Source organism: Belonocnema kinseyi, chromosome 8 (assembly GCF_010883055.1).
Source record: "Belonocnema kinseyi isolate 2016_QV_RU_SX_M_011 chromosome 8, B_treatae_v1, whole genome shotgun sequence".
NCBI lineage: Eukaryota > Metazoa > Arthropoda > Insecta > Hymenoptera > Cynipidae > Belonocnema > Belonocnema kinseyi.
In genome coordinates, this window is record NC_046664.1 from 33132109 (window position 1) to 33153212 (window position 21104).

At 25.2% G+C, this 21104-nt stretch overlaps 1 protein-coding gene across 1 annotated transcript in view; it reads left to right on the top strand.

Annotated features, from left to right (window-relative positions):
- LOC117178209 (tubulin-specific chaperone D) overlaps positions 1 to 21104 on the top strand; it is a 35893-nt gene that overhangs the window by 10223 nt on the left and 4566 nt on the right. The window contains exons 5-16 of the mRNA XM_033369512.1: positions 279 to 504; positions 619 to 767; positions 4339 to 4568; positions 7316 to 7455; positions 9460 to 9565; positions 9708 to 9885; positions 12025 to 12183; positions 12271 to 12480; positions 12601 to 12765; positions 16876 to 17000; positions 17099 to 17253; positions 20362 to 20860. Of these exons, the coding sequence (XP_033225403.1) occupies positions 279 to 504; positions 619 to 767; positions 4339 to 4568; positions 7316 to 7455; positions 9460 to 9565; positions 9708 to 9885; positions 12025 to 12183; positions 12271 to 12480; positions 12601 to 12765; positions 16876 to 17000; positions 17099 to 17253; positions 20362 to 20860 (2342 nt within the window). The remainder of the gene's footprint in view (positions 1 to 278; positions 505 to 618; positions 768 to 4338; positions 4569 to 7315; positions 7456 to 9459; positions 9566 to 9707; positions 9886 to 12024; positions 12184 to 12270; positions 12481 to 12600; positions 12766 to 16875; positions 17001 to 17098; positions 17254 to 20361; positions 20861 to 21104) is intronic.

Consider the following 21104-nt stretch of genomic DNA (forward strand, 5'->3'; position numbering starts at 1 on the left):
CTTTTTGATTAAAAGTTGATCTTTTTCAGTTGAAAATTCAACTGTTTAGTCGAGAGTTCATCTATTTTTGTTGAAAAATCGTCGTTTCATATAAGAAAATAAAATATAAATTTGAGTGAATTATTATTCAAATTTATGAACTTTAGGGACAAATTTGAAAAATTTGAATTGCTCCGTACTATGAAATATTATACATCCCGTAATTGAGGAAATATAAAATTATTATTTATTGAGGGTTAGTATTAGGTTAAATTTCAGCCTCTATTTTTTGTATTTAGGATTCGTTTTACTGCGAACAAAACTCGCATCCTGGCGTTATCAGAGAGCAAGCAAACCGATAAGTTTGGTTTCTAGCATTCCTAAAACAGCAACCACGGAGAGTGTCCCAGAACCTGAGAAAACGGAAATGGTTTCGGACATTGAGGATGAAGACGTTCCTCCTGCGATAGAAGATATTATTGAATATCTAATTCATGGAATGCGAGATAAAGCGATTATTATCAGGTAATGTAAAATATATGGATCTTCAGATATCCTGAATAATTAATATACTATCTCACACTAAAATTGGGAAATAAATTTTAATTATTAAAATTTTTGTTCTCCTTATATTTTTAGATGGTCAGCTGCAAAAGGAATTGGCAGAATAACTGCTCGATTGCCTATCGATTTAGCAGACGATGTTGTTGGATTCGTTTTAAATCTGTTTTCTGGCCGTGAATCAGATTCTGCTTGGCATGGTGGTTGTTTAGCTTTGGCAGAACTTGGTAAAATAGATTTTATTTGTATCTGGAAATTATCATTCAAATTAAACAATTTTAAATTTCTGTGTTCGAAATTAAACAATTTCAAAAATTAGTAACCTTTAAGTTCTACTAGTAGAAATTAAAGCATTTAAAGTAATCAGTTTGCTATTTGAATCATTAATTTTTCTAAATTTTGGATGATTAAAAATTGTTCTCTTAAAAGTTAGAAGCCATCCATATAATACGTCAATTGTGAATTTTCAAAATTTAACTGTTTTAAAAAAAGGCATTCAAAATTGCTTAATTTTCTATTTTAAATGTTAAATATTGAGGAGTCTTGCAAATTGAAGAATGTTTCATTGTATATCTTCAAAATTGAACTACGTGTTGTAAAAAAAAAAAAAAAACGTTAAAAATCACAGCATTTCAAACTATAAGAATCCCCAAATAATGGATCTTTAATTATAAATCTAAAAAATTGGACTATTAAAAAAGTTCAAAACATACTTTTAAAATGCTAATCTTGAAAATTGAATAATTTTCAAATCTATATTTTTAAAATTAAATAATTTTTCATTGTAATTTCCACGAATGGTAGAGCTTTTAATTGAAAAGTTACAGTTAAAAATTGTGCAAGTTTTAAGCTTTAAAATGAATAATTCTATGAATCTAAAGTTTCAGATTTGAAATTTTCCAATTTGAATGATTTAGAATTCGAAACTCTTGACTTTTGATCTTCAAAATGATCAACAATGAACAACTTTGATTTTTACATCTTTAAAATTGAAGAATCTTCGATTTAAATCTTAAAAATTGAAGAATTTCCCATTGTAAATCTTCAAAGTTTTAACCATATGTTAAAAAATCGTCAAAAATTACACATATATAACAGCTTAAAAAATTGAATAATTTTCAATTCTATTATTTCAAAATTCAGGAATTTTTAATTATAACTCTTCAAACTCTAGAACTTTGAATTGTAAATCTGAAAAATCGAAGAATTCTTGATTTAGAAAATTATCAACTAAGAATTCTGTAATTTTTATTATTTGAATTTGAAATTTCTTCAATTTGGAAGATTAGCGATTTAAAACTTTTAAACTTTTGATCTTTAAAATCATCCAAAATTAAGAATTTTCATTTGTGTATCTTTAAAATTGAAGAGTTTTCAATTAAAGTCTTAAGAATAGAAGATATTTCAATTGTAAGTCTTCAAAATTGAATAATTCCAAAAGGCGTTCAAAATTACATACATTGGAAATATAAATCTTCAAAATTGAATAATTCTATTATATTCCGAAAATTTAAAATGAGAAACTCTTTAATTCTGATGATTTAAATCTAAAATTTCGTCAATTTGGAAGATTTTCGAATAAAAACTCCTTGGCTTTTGACCTTCGAAGTCATCCAACCTCAAGAATTTTGATTTATACATCTTTAAAATTGAAGAGTTTGTAGTTTTACATCTTCAAAATTGAACTATTTTAAAAAATAAACATTATCTTTCTAAATTATATCAGATTTTTAATCAGTTTCTTCAACATCATTTTTTTTATTTAACAAAAAAAAATCAAAATAAAGAAAATAATTATATATATATATATATATTTTATTGATATTTTTCTTGAGAATAATGGGGGAAAATAAAAATACTTACCTTCTCCCCTAAAAGCTGTTACGTAATTTATGGGCGGCCCATTACTGAAATAAATGTTTGCAAAAGTAAATGTTTAAATAAAATCGGGGTGTCTAGCATTTGTGCATCTTGAAAGTACATTTTTCGAATTTTTTAAAGTAAATTTCCGATCGTATTTAACAATTTATTATTTACATTAAACTGTAATTTCTTAAATTTTAGGCTCAATTAATTTTATTACAACAATTTTAAATATAGTTCTGACTCATGAATTTGAATCTTGAATTTTACAGTTTTACAATTGGATCTTAAAAAATTTGTAATTCAAACGCTCCATAATTTACAATTATGAAATGGAAGCTCTCAATATTATGGACAATTCTAAATTTAATGCCGGTCAACTACGAAATAAACAATTGTAAGCTCTTATAAATTCAACAATTGTAAGAATTCTGATTAAAAATATAAATTCGCTTTATTATTTTCAATTCTTTAAATTGAAGATTTAATAAATAAATTTGAAAATGTTGAAAATTATATCAATTTGAACCAATTTTAAGTTAGAAACATAAAAAATTTAATATTTTTTAATGGATCGTTTAAAATTTAACGCTTTTTAAATTATCTCAATTTTAAGTTATTTAAAATTAATACTTGTTAAATCATTTTTGATAAATAAAAATTCAAAAATTTCTCTTGCAAATTAAAAATTCAAAAAATGAAACAATTAGAATTCCAGCCTTCAATATTTAAATTTATTACTCTGAAATTGTAACGATTCAAGGCTTTGTATTTAAATTAAACAAGTTTTAAATTATTTAGTTTTGAATATTTCATCTATAGTTGCTTATTTTAAATAAATAGTCAAATATTGAAAAAATTGTTTTTTTTTTATTTAAAAAATTCTAACTTGAATGGGTTAAGAATGGAATATTTTAGACTGAAAGAATATTTGAATAGGATTTGAAATTGAATAACAACCTTTAATTATGAATCTATTCATTTGAAATTATTTAAAAATTAAAAATAGTCTTTAAAGTTTGAATCGGGAATTTCGCAGTTTAACTACTAATGATTTATAATTTAAACAATTTCATTTTTAACATTAAAATCTGTACATTGCTTAATTTTGTCATTTAAAAAAATGTTCAAATTCAAGTTGTAGAAAATTAAGTTGATTTTTCTTCTAAAAATTTGTAAAATTCTTAGTCAAAAAGTAAATTTATTGACAGTTCACGGTCCATCGAATACCATGTTTTACAATTATTAGCTTTAGGGTAAAAAATTCTAAACTCAAAAAGTTCGAAAAAAATGAATTTTTCCAATACATTTTTTTAATGTATTTTTAAACATCAAAGTATTTATTTTTACTGACATATTTTTAACTATAGAAGTTTTATTTCATTTTGTATGCATGTTATTATTTATTTAAGTAATTTTTATACTATTCTTAATCAATGCATATATAATGGAAGTTTTTAAAAATAATTGTTTTTTGTTCACAAATTCAAGAATTAATATCTAATTTTGATAGTATCGAATATCGAATGCAATTGCTGTCTCCACAGAATTGTGCTGATTTTTGCTCAATTTCACCTTGAATTCTGCCAAGATCTGAACTTAGAACAAACAAGTCGTAATAATTTTGAATTGTAAAATCGCCTTCAAACGTTCATCCTGCATGCTTTTAAATTTTAGTTTAGAAAAGGGAAAATTTTGCTTAAATTCTACCGATCCTGATAAAAGAATATTAATTTTGTCAACTTTTCTACTCGTATTATCTTGTAGTACTTTTTAACTAATAATGTGGTGCGAAATTAAAACGCATATATCACAAGAAAAAAATCCAGGAAAAATGTTAATTTCGATCCGGGAATTTGAAAATAAAATTTCGCTGGACGTTCTGCAAAATAGAAAATTTTTTATTAAAAATATTAATATTATTGAATTTTCTAGGCAGAAGAGGTTTGCTACTGCCACATCGATTAGGCGATGTTACTCCGTTGGTTCTGCAAGCTCTCGTATTTGACGAACCCAGAGCTTACGGTTCAGTAGGGTCTATAATAAGAGATGCTGCATGTTACGTTTGTTGGTCCTTCGCAAGAGCCTTTGAACCTCACATATTTCTACCTCACGTGAAAGAAATTTCCGCTACTTTACTGACAGTTACGTGTTTTGATCGAGAGGTATGGATTCACTAATTATAAATAACAGGGTGGCCAATACGACTCAAATTTAAAATTATAGAGCTTTAAGCTCTTTAATTTTTACATTGACAATTTGCAACTGTTTATAAATTAATCAGATTGGAAAGTCTAATTTTTAAATCGTTCAATTTTCAAGTAATATTAAAATTTGCAGGTTTCAGTGTTCGGTTCGTGCGACTTTTTGAAGAAAAATGCGACTTATTGACTTGTTTCCGTTTTTCTCAGAAGAATGCTACACTTAGTTTCAATTTTAAAAGCATTTAATAATTTAAAATTGCAATTCAAAACTAAAAAAAAAAATTGTGCTATTTGAATTGAGAACATTCGCAATTTAATAGTTTCTCATTAAAGCTTTAGTCTCTGTTTTTTACTAAGAAAATAAAAAATTAATAGCGTTTGAAATCGAATAATTTCTAATATCGTGAACTCATATTCAAAGTTTCAATTGTTTTGAATTGCAAGCCTTGACAGTTGGACAATTTAGTTTCTCGTTTTTTTGCCCTAAAGGTGATCTGAATTATTAGAAACAACCAGAAAATTGAACTATTTTTGGCTTAAAGTTAAGTCTTTTTAGTTCAAAGTGAAACTATTTGATTGAACATTTAATTATTTTGTTTAAAATTCATCTTTTTTGCTGAAAATTAATCCCTTTTTATTAAAAATTGAACTATTTGATTGAAAATGATTTTTTGTTTTGAAAATTCAACTTTTTAGGTTGAGAATTTAAGTGTCTTTTAAGCAATGCATTTTTTGGACTTGAAAATTCAACTATATTGTTGAAAGTTTGCCCTTTTAGATAGAAAATTCCACTTTTATGATAGAAAAGTTATCGTGTATTGGTTGAAAATTCATCCTCCTTGGTTAAAAAATTTTTTTTTTTGATTAAAAATGTAATTTTTTTTCTAAAAAAATTGGTCTTTTTGGCATGAAAGTTCAACTTATTGGTTGACGAATGCAACTCTTTCGTTGGGATTTAATCTCTTTTTTTTTAAGTCGGCCGTTTAGTTGAAAATTGAATTATTTTGTTAAAAGTTTGAATATTTGGTGTAAATGGCACCGTTTTTGCTTGACAATTCAACTATTTTTGGTTGTAAATGCAACTATTTTACTAAACATGATTTTTTTTTGTTCAAAATTTAACTTTTCAGGTGGATAATTTAACTGCCTTTAAAAAAATTTGTTTTTTTTTCTTTAAAATACAACCATTTTGTTTGATTCATCTTTTTTTGGTCGAAAGTTTTACTGTTTTGTGAAATATTTGCCTTTTTAGATAGAAAATTCATCTTTTTTTGTTGAAAATTGATTTTTTTGTTTTTGAAAATTCATGTTTTTTGGTTAAAAATTAATTTTTTGTTGAAAATACAAATACCATCTTACAAAATCGTGTCTTTTGATTGAAAGTCCAACTATTTGTTAAAAAATTCACCCTTCTTAGTTGAAAAAGGTACATTTGTGGAAAATTCAACTTTTCAAGCTGATAATTTAACTGTCTTCTAAAAAATTCGTCTTTTTTGTTTGAAAATTCAACTTTTTTAAGTTTAATCTCTTATTTGCAAATTCGATCACATGGTTGAAAATTGAATTATTGTATTAAAAATTTTAATATTTGGTTAAAAAGTCATCTTTTTTAGTTGAAAACTCAACTGTTTGAACAGAAAAATATAATTTTATCGTACAAAAGTCATATTTTTTGGTTAAAAATTCATCTTTCTTAGTTAAAAATGAACTGTTCACTGTTTTCTAAACAATTTCCCTTTTTGATTGAAAATTTAACTACTTGCGGTAAAAATTAATTCATTTTTTTTAAAATGTGTCTCTTTTGATTGAAAGTTCAACTATTTGGTTGTAAATGCAACTATTTTATTTTAAATGATTTTTTTGGTTGATAATTCAACCATTTGGTTGAAGGATTATCTTTGTAGGTAAAAAATGTAAATTTGTTTGTACAAAATTAATTTTTTTGTTGGAAATTCGTCTCTTTTCCTGGAAAGTTTTCAACTATTTGGTTTCAAATGCAATTTTTCGTTTGAAAATGATTATTTTTTCAATTCAAATATTTGATTGAAAAATAAACTATTGGGTTTAAAACTCATCTGTTTTCAAAAATACTCGAGTTTTTAACATGAAAAATCCACACTTTTGTTAACAATCCGACTGGGCTGAAAAGTTTTCTCTTTTGGTTGAAAATTCAACTACTTTGTTGAAAATGCAATATATTCTGACTGTCAATATTAAGATTTTAAAGCATTGCATATTAAAATCAATATAATATCCATATTAATTTTATTTAAAAGAATTTGTTCCCCTATTATTTTCCTATTTTCCCTATTTTTAAATCATTTTGGACTGTGAAGTCTGAATGATTAAAAAATAAAAAATTTTATATTCAAATTATACAGTCTCCAATTTATAGCCTTAATATTGTTGAGTCATATCAGGTTAAATAAAACTTTTCTCATTTTTAAATAATCCAAGTTGAGAAATTGTATAGTCCAAAAAGAAATATTTTAAACCCAGATTCAGAATCCTACAATCTGAATGGCTGTTGTTATACTTTTTGTATACTTTTTTCGAAATTCCATGCGTATTTCTTTGTTATTTCAACATTGATTGAAATTCTAAATAAATTAAACTGTATAATTTCAATTTATAGCGTTTAAAAAAAAAAGATTGTTAATTGAATCCTTCTTGGAAGTCTTAATAGTAATAAAACGAATTCTTTCCAGATAAATTGCCGTCGAGCGGCCTCTGCTGCTTTTCAGGAAAATGTTGGCAGACAGGGAAACTTTCCTCATGGTATTGACATTTTTACAGTCGCTGATTATTTTGAAGTTGGGGTTCGAAGCAACGCCTTTCTCAAAATTAGGTAACTTTGTAATTATTGTAAATTATTTTTCGATATTAAGAAATAATTCTGCTCTTAATGTTTTACTACTGCATTACAATTTCAACAATTTTCTTTACACTTTCAAATGAAATCAGGGACAAAAACTTAAAATATCTTTATTTACTGTCGGTACTAGTAAAAAGAAATCGGCCCCGACACCAACAATAAGTTTTCTGGGAAAATAAAAAATGATTTAGGTTTTATTTTAAAAGATTAATTTTGAGTTTTAAAGATATCAAAATGTGTTGAAAAAGAAACTGGAAGATTTGTAGAAACTTTTTTGATTTTGCAGGATTCTAAATTTTGAGTATCTAAATTTTGAAACTTTTTATGGATGTTGAAAGGTATCAAAATAACAAACAAAATTTCTTTTGATTCTTGGAAATATTTCAAATGATTTTTTTATTTTGAAAAACCAATTTTAAGAGAATGCTTAAAAAAATTTCTAAATATTTCAATAGATATACAAAATTAAAAAAAAAAATCATCGGATTTTGAAACTTCTTTTTTTTTGAAAAAATTTTAAAACATATTTAGAAATTTTAGAAGTTCTGAAAAGATTCGAAAGAAAGCTTAAACTTCAGAATAGTTCTAACATATATTTTTTAATGTAGATTTTTAAGGGCTTCGATGAAAGAAGCTTTTGAAGAATTTTAACAGATTTCAAGAAAATCAAAATTTTTCCCATGATTTCTGGGAAAATTTCAAATTATGTTTCAATTTGTAAAATGACATTTCAAATAATTTCTAAAAAAGTCAACAAAAATCTAGAAAATTTAAAGGCGAGTTTTTTAAGCACTTTAGGAAAAATTCGAATCATTTTGAAAGATATTTTGATGTTTTTAAAAAAATCCAAAAATAATTTTAAATTTTAAAAAATTTCAATAAATTAAAAATAATATGTAGATTTTTGAAGATTTCGAAATCAAATTTGGAAACTTTTTAAGGATTTTGAAAGGTATCAAAATAAAAAACAAAATCTCTTTTGATTCTTGGAAATATTTAAAATGATTTTTTATTTTGAAAAATCAATTTTAAGAGATTGCTTAAAAACTTGTCTAAATATTTCAGTAGATACCCAAAATTATCAAAAAAGAATCTTGAAGATTTTGAAACTTTTTTTTTTATTTGGCAAAATTTTAAAAATATTTTAAAGGTTTTAGAAGTTTTTAAAATATAAATACAGGTTTCAAAACGTTTAAAACAAAGTGTACAATTTTGAAGATTTCGAAAAGAAATTTCGAAGCTTTTCAATAATTTTAAGAGGTATTAAGACATTTTATATTTTTTTCGTTAAAAATGAAACTATTCGGTTGCAAATTAATATGTTCTGTTTAAGGATTGAACTATTTTTCTGAATTCATCTTTTTAAATTAATTCAACTATTTTTACTTAAAAATTAAAATCTTTCTATATTGAAGTATCAACTATACATTTTATGTTGAGAATGCATCTTTTTGGTTGAAAATGTAACTTTTTGTTTGAAAATTCCTATTTTTTGATAGAAAATTAATTTTCTGCGCAAAAAATTATCTGCATGTTTAATAATTTAAATTATATAGATTAAAATGAACTTTTTTGTTAAAAATTCATAGTTTCGGAGTTAAAAAATTAAACTTTTTAGTAAAAAGTATTTCTTGTTTGAAATTCATCTTTTTTGTTTAAAAATATAAGTAATTGAAAATCAAAATGTTTTAATTGAGGATTCAACTGTTTTGTTGAATATTCGTCATTTTTGGATTAGTTCAACTGTTTTGGATTTAGAATGATGCTAGTTTATTTCGTTCCACTTGGAGGCGTCGGGAAGTTGAATTTTGTAATTAATTTTTTTTTTTTCATTTAAATATTTTTTAATTAAATTTTTTCCTATCGTTGGCCAATGGGTAAAGTAGCACTGGTCATAAATAAATTCCTCATTTTTTGAACCATTTTTCGTGTAAGCAAAGTTTGTTTTCTCGCGATTAAATAAATATTATTTTTTAGTGTTCATATAGCACAATATGAGGAATATACAAAGCCTTTGATTGACCATTTGATTGGAAAGAAAGTTAATCATTGGGATACAGCGATCAGAGAACTTGCATCCAAGGTAAAAAATTAGCTGCTTATATTCAAATTTTGTTGAATTAATATTTGAATTTCTTCCGAACTAGAAGTCTTTCTAATTTCTGAAATAAAAATAAAAAATTCCTTTCGAATCGAATGAATAATTAAGGAAATTATTTCCCTAGGCTCTTCAAAATTTAACTACAAGAGATCCTCATTACATGGTCGAGACAGTCCTACCAAATTTGATGGACATGGTCAACTCCATCGACCTAAACGTTCGACACGGATCAATAATAGCAATCGGAGAAATTCTAGAAGCTCTCTATCACGAATTTCAAGACGAAATCACTATCACGATTGGTAAGGGTGAAAATTTCATTTTTTAAATTTCCTGATTTTTTTATCCAAATGTCAGCATTTTAATCTTGTAATGTTTTTAAAATAGGATCTTTTATAAACAGAGTCAAACAATATTTCAGATAAAAACTTAAAGTTTTTAGAATTATTTATTTATTTAAACACATAAAAATTTTAAATTTAAAACAAAAGGATGAAATTTTAACGAATAAAGATTTTTCAGTCATGGAAGAAATTATTTTATCAAAGTTATTGAAATTTTAAGCCAAAAGACGAATTTCCTGTACTAAAATTAAATTTTCAGTAAAAAAAATATTTTCGAGAAAATAGTTAAATTTGCAACCAAAGAGGTAAACCATTAACCAGCGCATTTAAATTTTCAATTAAACAGATTAGTTTTGAACTAAGTAATTAAACCTTTTACTAAAGAGATAAATTTTCAACTAAAAATATGAATCTTCAACAAAAAAGTAATTTCTTAACAAAGTGGTTTAACAATTATTTTCAAACAAAATAGTTGAATCCGCAAGCAAAGAAGATTAATTTTCAACCTAACAGTGGCATTTTTATCCAATAAAGATGAAATGTCTACTAAAAAAGATACATTTTAAAATAAATAAGATAAATTAAAAATTGAATTTTCGTCCAGAGAGTTGGCGAATTTTCAACAAAACAGTTCAATTTGTTACCAACAAGGTTGACTTTTCAACAAGTTTGTTGAATTTTCAGCCAAATAGTTGTATTTTTATTCAAGAAAGGCGAAATTTCTACTAAAACAAATGCATTTTTAAATCAAAAAGATAATTTTTCAACAAAAAAATTAGAATTTTTATCCAAAAAAGATTTCAGTTGACAAAGAATAAAATTTATTGAAAAATAAATAAATATAAATACAAGGCAAATAAACTACTAGCAATAATATTATATCAAGATTACCGGATAACTTCAGTTTAAAAATTCCCTAATTTTTCCTTGACCAATTTTTCATTTTCCCTGACCATTAATATTCAAAGAACATAAAAAATTCATCTTTTTGATTTTAAGTTTAAGTATTTTGTTCAATATTCTTTTTTTTTAGTTGAGAAGTAAGTTTGAAATTTTTAAATTTAACTATATAATTTTTGGTTAAAAATATATTTTTTTAAATTAAAAATTTATCTTTTCTAGTTGAAAATTAAATTATTGGGGTTAAAATTGATGTATCTGGTACTTTTTTAAAAATTAATTTTATGTTGTTGAAGATTGGTCATTTAACATGAAATTTAATATGATCAGCTTGAAAATTAAACTTTCTAGCAGAAAATTGGTCGTTTTGGCTTTAAAATTTTACAATTTGACAGAAAATTATAGTATTTGATTATAAATGAAGTTTTTGGTTAAAAGTTAAACTATTTCTATGAAAATATAACTATTTAGTAGAACTTTTTTCTTGAAAAAAACAACATATTTAAAAAATATACAAAAATTACAAAAGTACAAAATTAATCTTCTTGCTGATAAATTCATCTTTTTGTTGAGTAATTCACCTTTTGGTATAAAATTCAAATTTTTTTGTAGAAAAGTCATCTTTCTTGGTGAAAAATGAACTGTTTTCTTGAAAATTCAACCTTTTTGTTAAAAAATTCAAATGTCTTCTAAAACATTTGCATTTGGATTTTAATTTATTTTATTCTGAAATTCGATTATTTGGTTGAAAATGCATCTTTTTTGTAGGTTGAAAATTGAACTGTTTTCGTAAAAATTCGTCCTTTACGATTAAAAATTCATCTTTGGTATTAGAAAAGTCATCGTTCTTCATTGAAAATGTACTTTTTTGTTAAAAATTCAACTGTTTTTGAAAAAACGTCTTTTTGACCTTTTGTACCGAAATTTCGGTGCAAATAACCCTTTTTTCAGCTTCCCTATTTCTTACCAAAATTTGGAACACTTAGCCACGGCCTTTTTTCAAATAATTTGTTCCCTTATTAACCCCCTATTTTCGTAAAAAATATCACACCATTTATCCTGTTTCGAGATTAAAAATAACTCCAAATTGTTAACGTAGATTATAGATGGTCCCTAAAGAATATAAATAAAACTAAAATTGATTAAATACAACTTCTTTAGAATTTAAACTGATCTATTTAAATTCTAATGTTCCAGGAGAAGCAGCAGTTGAGAAAATTAAGAAAATAGTCCGAACTTTCCGAACTCGCGGACAGTTCAAGGGATTAGGTGGCGAGTTGATGAAGCAAGCTTGTGCTACGCTCATTAAAAAATGTGCTCTTATTCATTTTCCAGTTCATTCAACGGAAGTAGTTGGTAAGAAGTAGCAAATATAATTTTTTTTCTATCTGAATAAAAACTTCTCATTATCATCCCATACATGAATAATTTCTTAATTTTTAGACGACTGGCAAGATTTACTGGAAGAAAGTTTGAGTCACGAGGTACTTGCCATAAGATTGAAAGCCGCTGAGTCTCACACTTATTTTTTCAAGGAGTATTACACAAATGCTCATACGGACGAAGGTGCCCGAAGTGTCATAATTAATCGATATCTTGGAAATCTTCGGTCGGGTAATCAAATCTTGCGGATTGGATTCGCACAAGCTGTCGGTTAGATTTTTAATTTTGGTTCTTAAATAGCTATTCATTATAATTCTAAATTCAATATCTTTTTAATTTCGATGTGATGTGTACTTCTTAATTCTTTTTTATTTTTTTCTCGTATTACAGGACACTTTCCGCTTTTCGCGATAAGAGAAAGAGCAGAAAATATCATCGAGGCTTTGATCGCTTGCGCAAAAATAACGGATGAAACATCAAAGTGGGCAGAAAGCAGGAAGGAGGCTCTTAATTCCCTGACGTTGATTTGCCAAACTTTAGGCGTTGAACATTCAGGTTCGGAGAATATTAAATTGAGGGGCTAATCATTCCACTTTTGAGTGTAAACCAGATTTTAGAGTACTCAAAAGATTTGAGAAAGATTTCAGGGAATTTCAAAAAAATTCAAAGGTTTCTGAAAGATCAGATCTCAGGCTCAAATCACTACTTTACTACGTTATTTCACACTTTTTTTTTTAGCAATTATACTACTTTGCTACTATTTCGAATAAAATGAGACTAAAGACCAAAGTGCAAAATGCTGAATTTTCAAACCGAAAAAATATAATCTTTCAACATTTTAAAACTTAATATTTAAATTTTTTAACAAAAATGTGAACTTTGAACCAAGAAGAGTAACTTAAATAAAAAAGGATTAATTATGAACAAATTACATACATTTTTAACCAACCAGATGAATTTTCAAACTAGAAAGGACAAAAGACCAAAAATGGAATAGTTAAATTTGCATTAAAAAAAATAAATTGCAATAAAAATTAAACGAATTTTATAGAAAGCAGTTGAATTTTTCACTAAATTGTTAAATTCTTAAGCCAAATAGATGAATTCTCTACAAAAAAGTAAAATTTTCACCCTGAGAATACTAATTTTTATTTAAAAAATGTAATAGTTGAATATACCCCAAAAAGATGAATTTTCAACAAGTTACTTGAATTCTTAACCAAGGCAGGTTAATTTATATCCTTAAGTTGCATTTTTGTAACAAAAAATTGGTTTTCTGTCAAAAAAGACGAATTATCAACAAAGAACATATATTTTCTACCAAATAGTTGATTTTTTACAAGAAAATACGAATTAAAAAAAAATTTAACCATATAGTTAAACTTTTTACGAAAAAGAGGTTTGAACAATGGATTCGATGGTAGTTAAAATTTTATTTGATTAATTTGGGATTTTTTTCGCTTTCTAACCATTTTCAACTAAATAGTAGAATTCTAAACTAAAATAGTTCAATTTTCTAACAAATATTTGAATTTTATATCAACCTGTGTAATTCTCGAGCCAAAAACACGAAATTTCTATCAAATTATTGATTTTTCAACCTTAAAATGAGAATGTTCAACAAAAAAACTAATTTTAAACAAGCCAATTCAATTTTTAATTCAAAAAATGTATAATTTTTACAAAAATTATGAATCACAGAAAGAGATTTAAATTAAAAATAAAAAACAGTCCGATTTAACTAAAAAAGAATAATTTTTTAACCAAATACTTGAGTCTTCAGATAAATCAGATTAATGTTCAACTAAAAAATTTGAATTTTTAAACAACAAGTTAATTTTCTACAGCTACTAAAAAAATGAATTTTCAACAAAATACATACATTTTTCACCAGATTGTTAAATTTTCTAACAAATTGTTTGATTCTCGAACCGCCAATATTAATTGTCTATAAACAGTTGAATTTTAAACGAAACAGTAGCTTTTTTTATCAAAAAGATAAAATTTTTACAGAAAGAAATACATTTTCAAACCGAAAAGATGAATGTTCAAGAAAATAGTTGAATTTTCAGTCAAAGAAATATGTATTAGCGAAAAAAGAAACAAAATTGCAATCAAATCGATGAATTTCAAAGCCAAAAAAACCAATTTTGAACAAATCAATTGAGTTTTCAACAATTAGTTAGATTTTCTTATTGTGTTCCATTAATTCAGTTTGCATTTAAGTGGAAAAATAAGAAAAAGTGAAAAGACTGTACCTGCAATAACAGGGTGTCTAGTGACCTTGAAAACCTGGAACTCTCCTTGAATTTTTTTTAAACCTTGAAAACCTGGAAATCTCCTTGATTTTTTTCACAAAAACCTTGAATTTTTATTATTCTTTTTTGTTCTTTTAAAACAGCATTTTATCGAAATGCGAAGAGTATTTTAAATCTTTTAGAATATTATGAAAGAAACATCTCGTTTAGAAAAGAAATTTTGCTGCTGAAAATTTTTTTATTCGTTAACATTAAATTTATTTTTAGTTTACTACAAAATAAATAAAGATATTTCAAGGCACTTTTTGTTGGGGTATTCAACTTAGGAATTATACAAATTATTAGTTTAAAATTTCGATGTTAATTCAGTTTCAGAATTAGAATAAGCCATGGTCATACAACAGATTTTTCAAGGTTTTTTTCACTCGGTTTTTGAGTGTACAACAAACTTCAAAAGGTTACAAAATATTGCTAAAGATTTCAAAATATTTCAAACATTTCAAAATATTTTAAATATCTTTAACACTTCATACAGATTTCACGGATGTTAACGATTTAAAAAAGGCGCGCACACCAGATTTCAAACAGATTTCACAGCAATTATAATTCAATGACTTCAACAAATACAAAAGATTTTCCAAACAAAGATTCAACAAAGAATTTATAAACATTTCAAAAAATTCCCCAAAGATTTCGAACATTTCCTAAAGATTTGGAACATTTCACAAAGATTTTAAAACTTACAAAAGAGTTTGAAGATTTTAAAAAGGGTATATTGAACCACATTTCTAAGATTTCAAAACAATTCAAAGATTTTAAACAATTTCAAAATTTTGTAGGAGATATCAAAAGATTTCACTAAGATTTGTAATCATTTAAATAACTCCAACGAATTCACAAAGATTTCAAGATTTCATAAGATTTGAAAGATTTTGCTAAGATTTCGAACATTGCCGTAAGATTTTAAAACTTTCAAAAGATTTGAAATATTTCAAAACATTTCAAAGATTTTAAATAACTTCAAATTGTTTAGGAGATATCAAAGCATTTCACAAAAGTTTTAAAGATTTCAAAGCGATACGAGAATTTCAAAGATTTCAACAAGGGTGCAGTACACCAGATTTCAAGGATTTCAAACCATTTGAAAGATTTTAAACGATTTACAAATGTTTGACAAGATTTCAAACGATTACAAAGATTTTCGAAAGACTTCTTAAATATTTTAAAGAATTTTTCAGGATTTCAAAACATTTCAAGAATTTCAAAGATTCCAACAAGGGCACAGTAAATCAGATTTCAAATATTTCAAAACATTTAAAAGATTCTTAATGATTTCAAAAGATTTCAACAAATTTGAGAAGATTTGAAAAGATTTTAATAATTTCAAACGAACACAAAAGATTTCACGAATGAAGATTAAAGAAACATTTCAAAAATATTTCAAAGATTTAAAAACATGTCAAATATTTCGAACGATATCAAAATTTTTTAGAAGATTTCAAAAAATTTCACAAAGATTTCAAATATTCCAGTGATTTTCAACGATTACAACAAATTTCATAAAGATTTCACAAATATTTCAAATATTCCAGTGATTTCAAACGAATACGAAAGACTTAGAGAAGATTTCATAATTTCTTTAAAGAATTCATAAGGATTTCAAAAGATTTTAAGAATTTCAAAACATTGCAATGATGTTAAGCGATTTCAAAAGGTTTCAACACATTTGAGAAGATTTCAAAAGACTTCAATGATTTTAAACAAACGCAAAAGATTTTGCAAACAAAGATTAAAGAAATAGTTCACAAAGATTTCAAAGATTTCACGAATTTTTAAGATTTTACAAAAGCTTTGAAAAATGCCAAAAGATTTCTCAAAAATTTCACCGAAATTTCAAGCTTTTACTAAAGTTTGTAATACTTCACAAAGATTTCAAAGACATTGAAAAGATTTTAAAAAATTCCTAAAGATTTCACAAAGATGCCTCATGTTTTTTACATCTATGACAAACATTTATTTCTTTATTTGATGTATAAAAGGAGACCTGGAAAAGTTTGATTTCTTGATCTGGAAAACCTGCAAAAGACCTTGAATTTTGTTCCTAAGAACCGCTAGACACCCTAAATAAATAAATAGGAATTTTGATAATTTTTAGACTGCATAATAACATTTTAAATAAACATTGAAGTTCATTTTTAATACTTGAAAAACTTTATGACACTATTTTGTCTCTATTTTTTGTGTGACACTATTTACACTATTTTTTATCTGTAAAGTGAGTCCAAAGATTTCAGAGATTTCTCAAAGATTCAGTGATCAACCCCTTTTAATTAAAATATATATTAATCTGTTTAAGTATTTCGTTAAAGAGAACCATAACTCATTTTTATTTTCTATTTTGCTTTAGATACGTGGAAACAGTTTGTAAACCAGTTGTACGATTGTTATTTGCTCGCTCTAAAGGAATATACAACAGATAGTCGAGGAGATATTGGTGCTTGGGTTAGGGAAGCTGCCATGACTGGAGTTCATGTAATAAATACTAAATCTTTGATGAAACTAGAAAATAAATTAAAACAGTGGTTCATAATTTATTTTGATTTTAATTAATTTTTTTATTTTAATTCTAGGTACTGACAATCTTGGTTTCTCAAGCGAATCTTTCAGGAATGTTGACTGAAACTTTAATGGCAAATGTTGTTGGTGGAATTGCCCAACAGGCTGTTGAGAGAATCGACAGGATAAGAACGCAGGCTGGAGTTATTTTCAGCGCTTTTATTCACAGGTAGACTATTAAATTGAAATTAAAATTTTTCAAGTTCACATTATAACTTGTTCTTTTCGTAATTTCATAAATGCAATTAAGCGCAACAAATTGTACGATTTAAAATTTTTAATTACTTCGAAGCTTTCAAAATTATTGTACAATTTGAAAGCTTTTACGAAAAATAAATAAATTTTTTTACCTGGAATTTTATAAATTTTTAGAAGAAAACTGTATCCAATCACTTGATATATTTCAAATTTTATATCGTATGATATGATGCAATTTAAAAAAGGTGGATTTAAACTTTTCAATGTTAAGTTCAATCGATGACTTTTTAGATTAGAGATCATTCAGTTTACAATGCGTTATTCTCAAATCTTTTACTTTAAATACTTTCCCTTTTAGTTCTTCAACTTAAGGGTACATTTTCAATTTAAAAAATGTTTAATTGCAGTTTTAAATAATTAAACAATTAAAAATTAAAAGCGTTAAATATTGAAATTTGTTGAAATTGTAATTCGAATATTAAAATTTGAACAATAATTAATTTTACGAGACGACTCGGTCTGTTGAAAATTAAAGATTTACAGAATTGAACTAAGATATTCCATTTGTAACAAATTCAATTTGAAATTTTTGAATTAAAGAAAGGAACAATTTTTTAATATTTAGCAATATTTGACTTCGTTTGAAACTGGTAATTATAAATAAAATATTTAAAACTAAACGATTTGGAACTGAATTGTTTGAAATAGAACATTGTTTAATGGGTTTGTGAAATTTTTCAATTTGTATGTATGAGTAACAAATAATTGTTAATTTTTTAAAATTATAGAGAGTTAAAGAAATATTTAGAAGCCCTAAAAATAATAAAAATTATTTTTAAACATGAAAAAAAACGTTTTTAAATTTATACAAAATGTAGAGTTTTAAAGATTTCGAAATAAAATTTTGAACATTTTGAAGGATTTTAAAAGCTTTTAACATAATAAAATAATTTTCCTAAGATTCCTGGAAAAATTTAAAATAATTTTTTATTTTGAAATATTTATTTTAAGAGAACATTTAGAAAGATTTTAGATCAAAATAAAATTTGGATGAATAAATAACAATTGAACAATTATTAATTTGGGAAAAAATCGAGTAGGTTTGCGAAATATTTATAAGTTTTAAAAAAATAACAAAATAATTCCAAACTAGAATAGATTTCACAAAATTTAAAACAAAAAATAGATTTTTGAAGATTTGGATCAAAAAATTTAGAAGATTTTTATGCATATCGAAAGGTTTCAAAATAATAAAAACATTTGATAAAGTTCCGTAGGAAAATTGAAAACGATTTTTTATTTTGACAAATTAATGTCAATATAATATTTAAAAAGGTTTAAAAATATTTCAAAAAATATCGAAAAAGTATACGGAAGGTTTTAAGGAAATTTTTTTAATTTTGTACGATTAAAAAAAATATATTAAGAAAATTTCGAATAATTTTAAAAGATATTTAGAGGTAAAATTTTTTTGAAATATCACTTAAAATTCTAAAGGTTTTAACAAATTAAAAAAAAAAAGTTTTTGAAGGTTTTAAAATAAAATATTGAAGCTTTCTAAGGATTTTGAAACGTTTCATGATAATAAAGAAATTCTTAAGATTCTTGGGAAAATTTTTAATGCTTTTTTTACTTTGAAAACGTGAGTGGCCATGTGAGCGTAACCTCAAAAAAAAATTTTAATTTTTTCAAACCCAACTTACGTCCACACGAAAAGCGATATAGAGTTGAAAATTTGAGAAATTAAATAAGAATCACTAAGAAACGTTTGTCTGGTCCTAAAATTTAATAATTATAACAAAAATTTCCAAAGATTTTAAAACTTTCAAAAGATTAAAAAAAATTTTAAATATTAAAAGCTTTTAGTAAACCAGATTTATAAGATTTTAAACGATTTCATCCGAATAGGAAAGATTAAACAAATATTAAGATATTAAAGCTATTAAAGTATTTCTAAATGTTACAACAAAGTGAAGAAGATTTTAATGCTTTTAAAGGAACACAAAAGATTCCACATATAAATATTGAAGAAAACTTTCACAAATATTTCAAAGATTTCATAGAAATTTCAAAAAAGTTCAAAAAGATTTAAAGGATTTTATAGATTTCAAGAATTACAAAAAATTCTACGAAAATTTAAAAAGATTTCAAAAGTTTTCAGAAAGATTTTAAGTACTTCAAGAGACTTCATTGAATTCACAATGATTTTAAAAATTTCAAAGACGACTTATGCTCGCAAAAAATTAAAAATCTGTTTATTTATGGTTCTCTTTTCCTTAAAAATTGCATGGCGAATAAAAAAAAATGTAATGGATCATTTTTTACATCTATAACAAACGGTTATTCCATTATCTTATGTAAAAAAGCAGACCTGGCAAAACTTTACTTCTTGACCAGGAAAACTTGGAAACGACATTGAATTTCGTTCCTAAGAATCGTTTGACACGCTGTTAAAATAAATAATTTTGAAATAAAACATTAGAAAGTGAAGAATTCTACATTCGAAAATTTTAAATTGTGCAATATTTTTCAGCAAGTGATTGTGGATAGAATGCCCAAAAAATGTGCAATTTTTTGGATTGTTAAATGAAAAAATTAACATTTGGAAACGTTAATAATTAAACAATATTTAAAAATCTTCTAGGTCTAGGATTGGTGAAGTTACATTTTTTATTAAAAAATTCAAATTAGAAGCGCTCACCAATGATGAATTTTAACTGTAAAGTCTTCAAAAGAAATCTGAACCGTGCAAATGTAAAAATTTTTAATTTCTATCCAAGCATTGAGTATTGAACCATTTCAACTTGGTTTGTAATTTCGAATTGATTTTAAAGCTTCTAACTATAATTTCTGATCTTTGAGAATATTTAATTTCTTCATTTTCGTCTGTACTGTTAATAGAAATTATTGCATAATTTAACAATATTTTTTCTTAAAATCCTATCAGTGTCGATAGTTTAAAATTATAACTCAAAATTCACCGATCGCAAATAAAGAAAAAGTATTTGCAAGTATTTTTTAAAGTTTTCCTAAATTTTTAAACAAGAAATACATTCCCCAAACACCTTTTTTTTAACAGCGATCCACAACTGCCGAATATTCCCCACCATTTCGAATTGAAGGAAATATTCCCCTTGGAAGAATGCAAAGATATAGATTGGAAAATGGAAGCAGTGACGTTTCCACGATTTATAAAGATGTTAGCATATCCGCCCTACACTTACAACCTTCTTCGAGGAATTATATTCAGCGTCGGGGGAGTCACTGAATCCCTCGTGAAATACTCCAGCTTTTCGCTCTTCTCCTATCTCAAAGAGATCGACGAAGAAACTTTAAAAGATCTTTGTGACAAAATTCTTAATGTTTGTGAGGAGAGTCACAAAAACGAGAGGATGATCACTTCGATTTTGGCCTTTTTGGATCGTTTGCTAAGTTCAGGAAGCATTCAAATTATCCTCGATGATCCTGAGAGCCAGATTCCTCCTAGGATTTTAAATTTGCTGAAGAAAGAAATGAAATTCATGCACAATACTGTTATGATTACGAGCAGCATCAAAGTTATTTGCCAGCTTCTTCAGGTACTTATAATTTTTTTAATAATTCCATGAACTATTATAGAATTATTTATATTTTTGTTTGCTTTCCAATATTAGTCCTGAAAATAAATACTATAGGGTATCTACTCACCTGAAAAGTCTGGAAATGTCAGGGAATTTTTTCGAGCGAAAACTTCAGTTTTAAAAAATTTTAATATAAAATTAAATAGCAGTATTTTTTTCATTTATAAAAGTAGCTTTTACAGGGTGGCCGCTGGACCGGGAA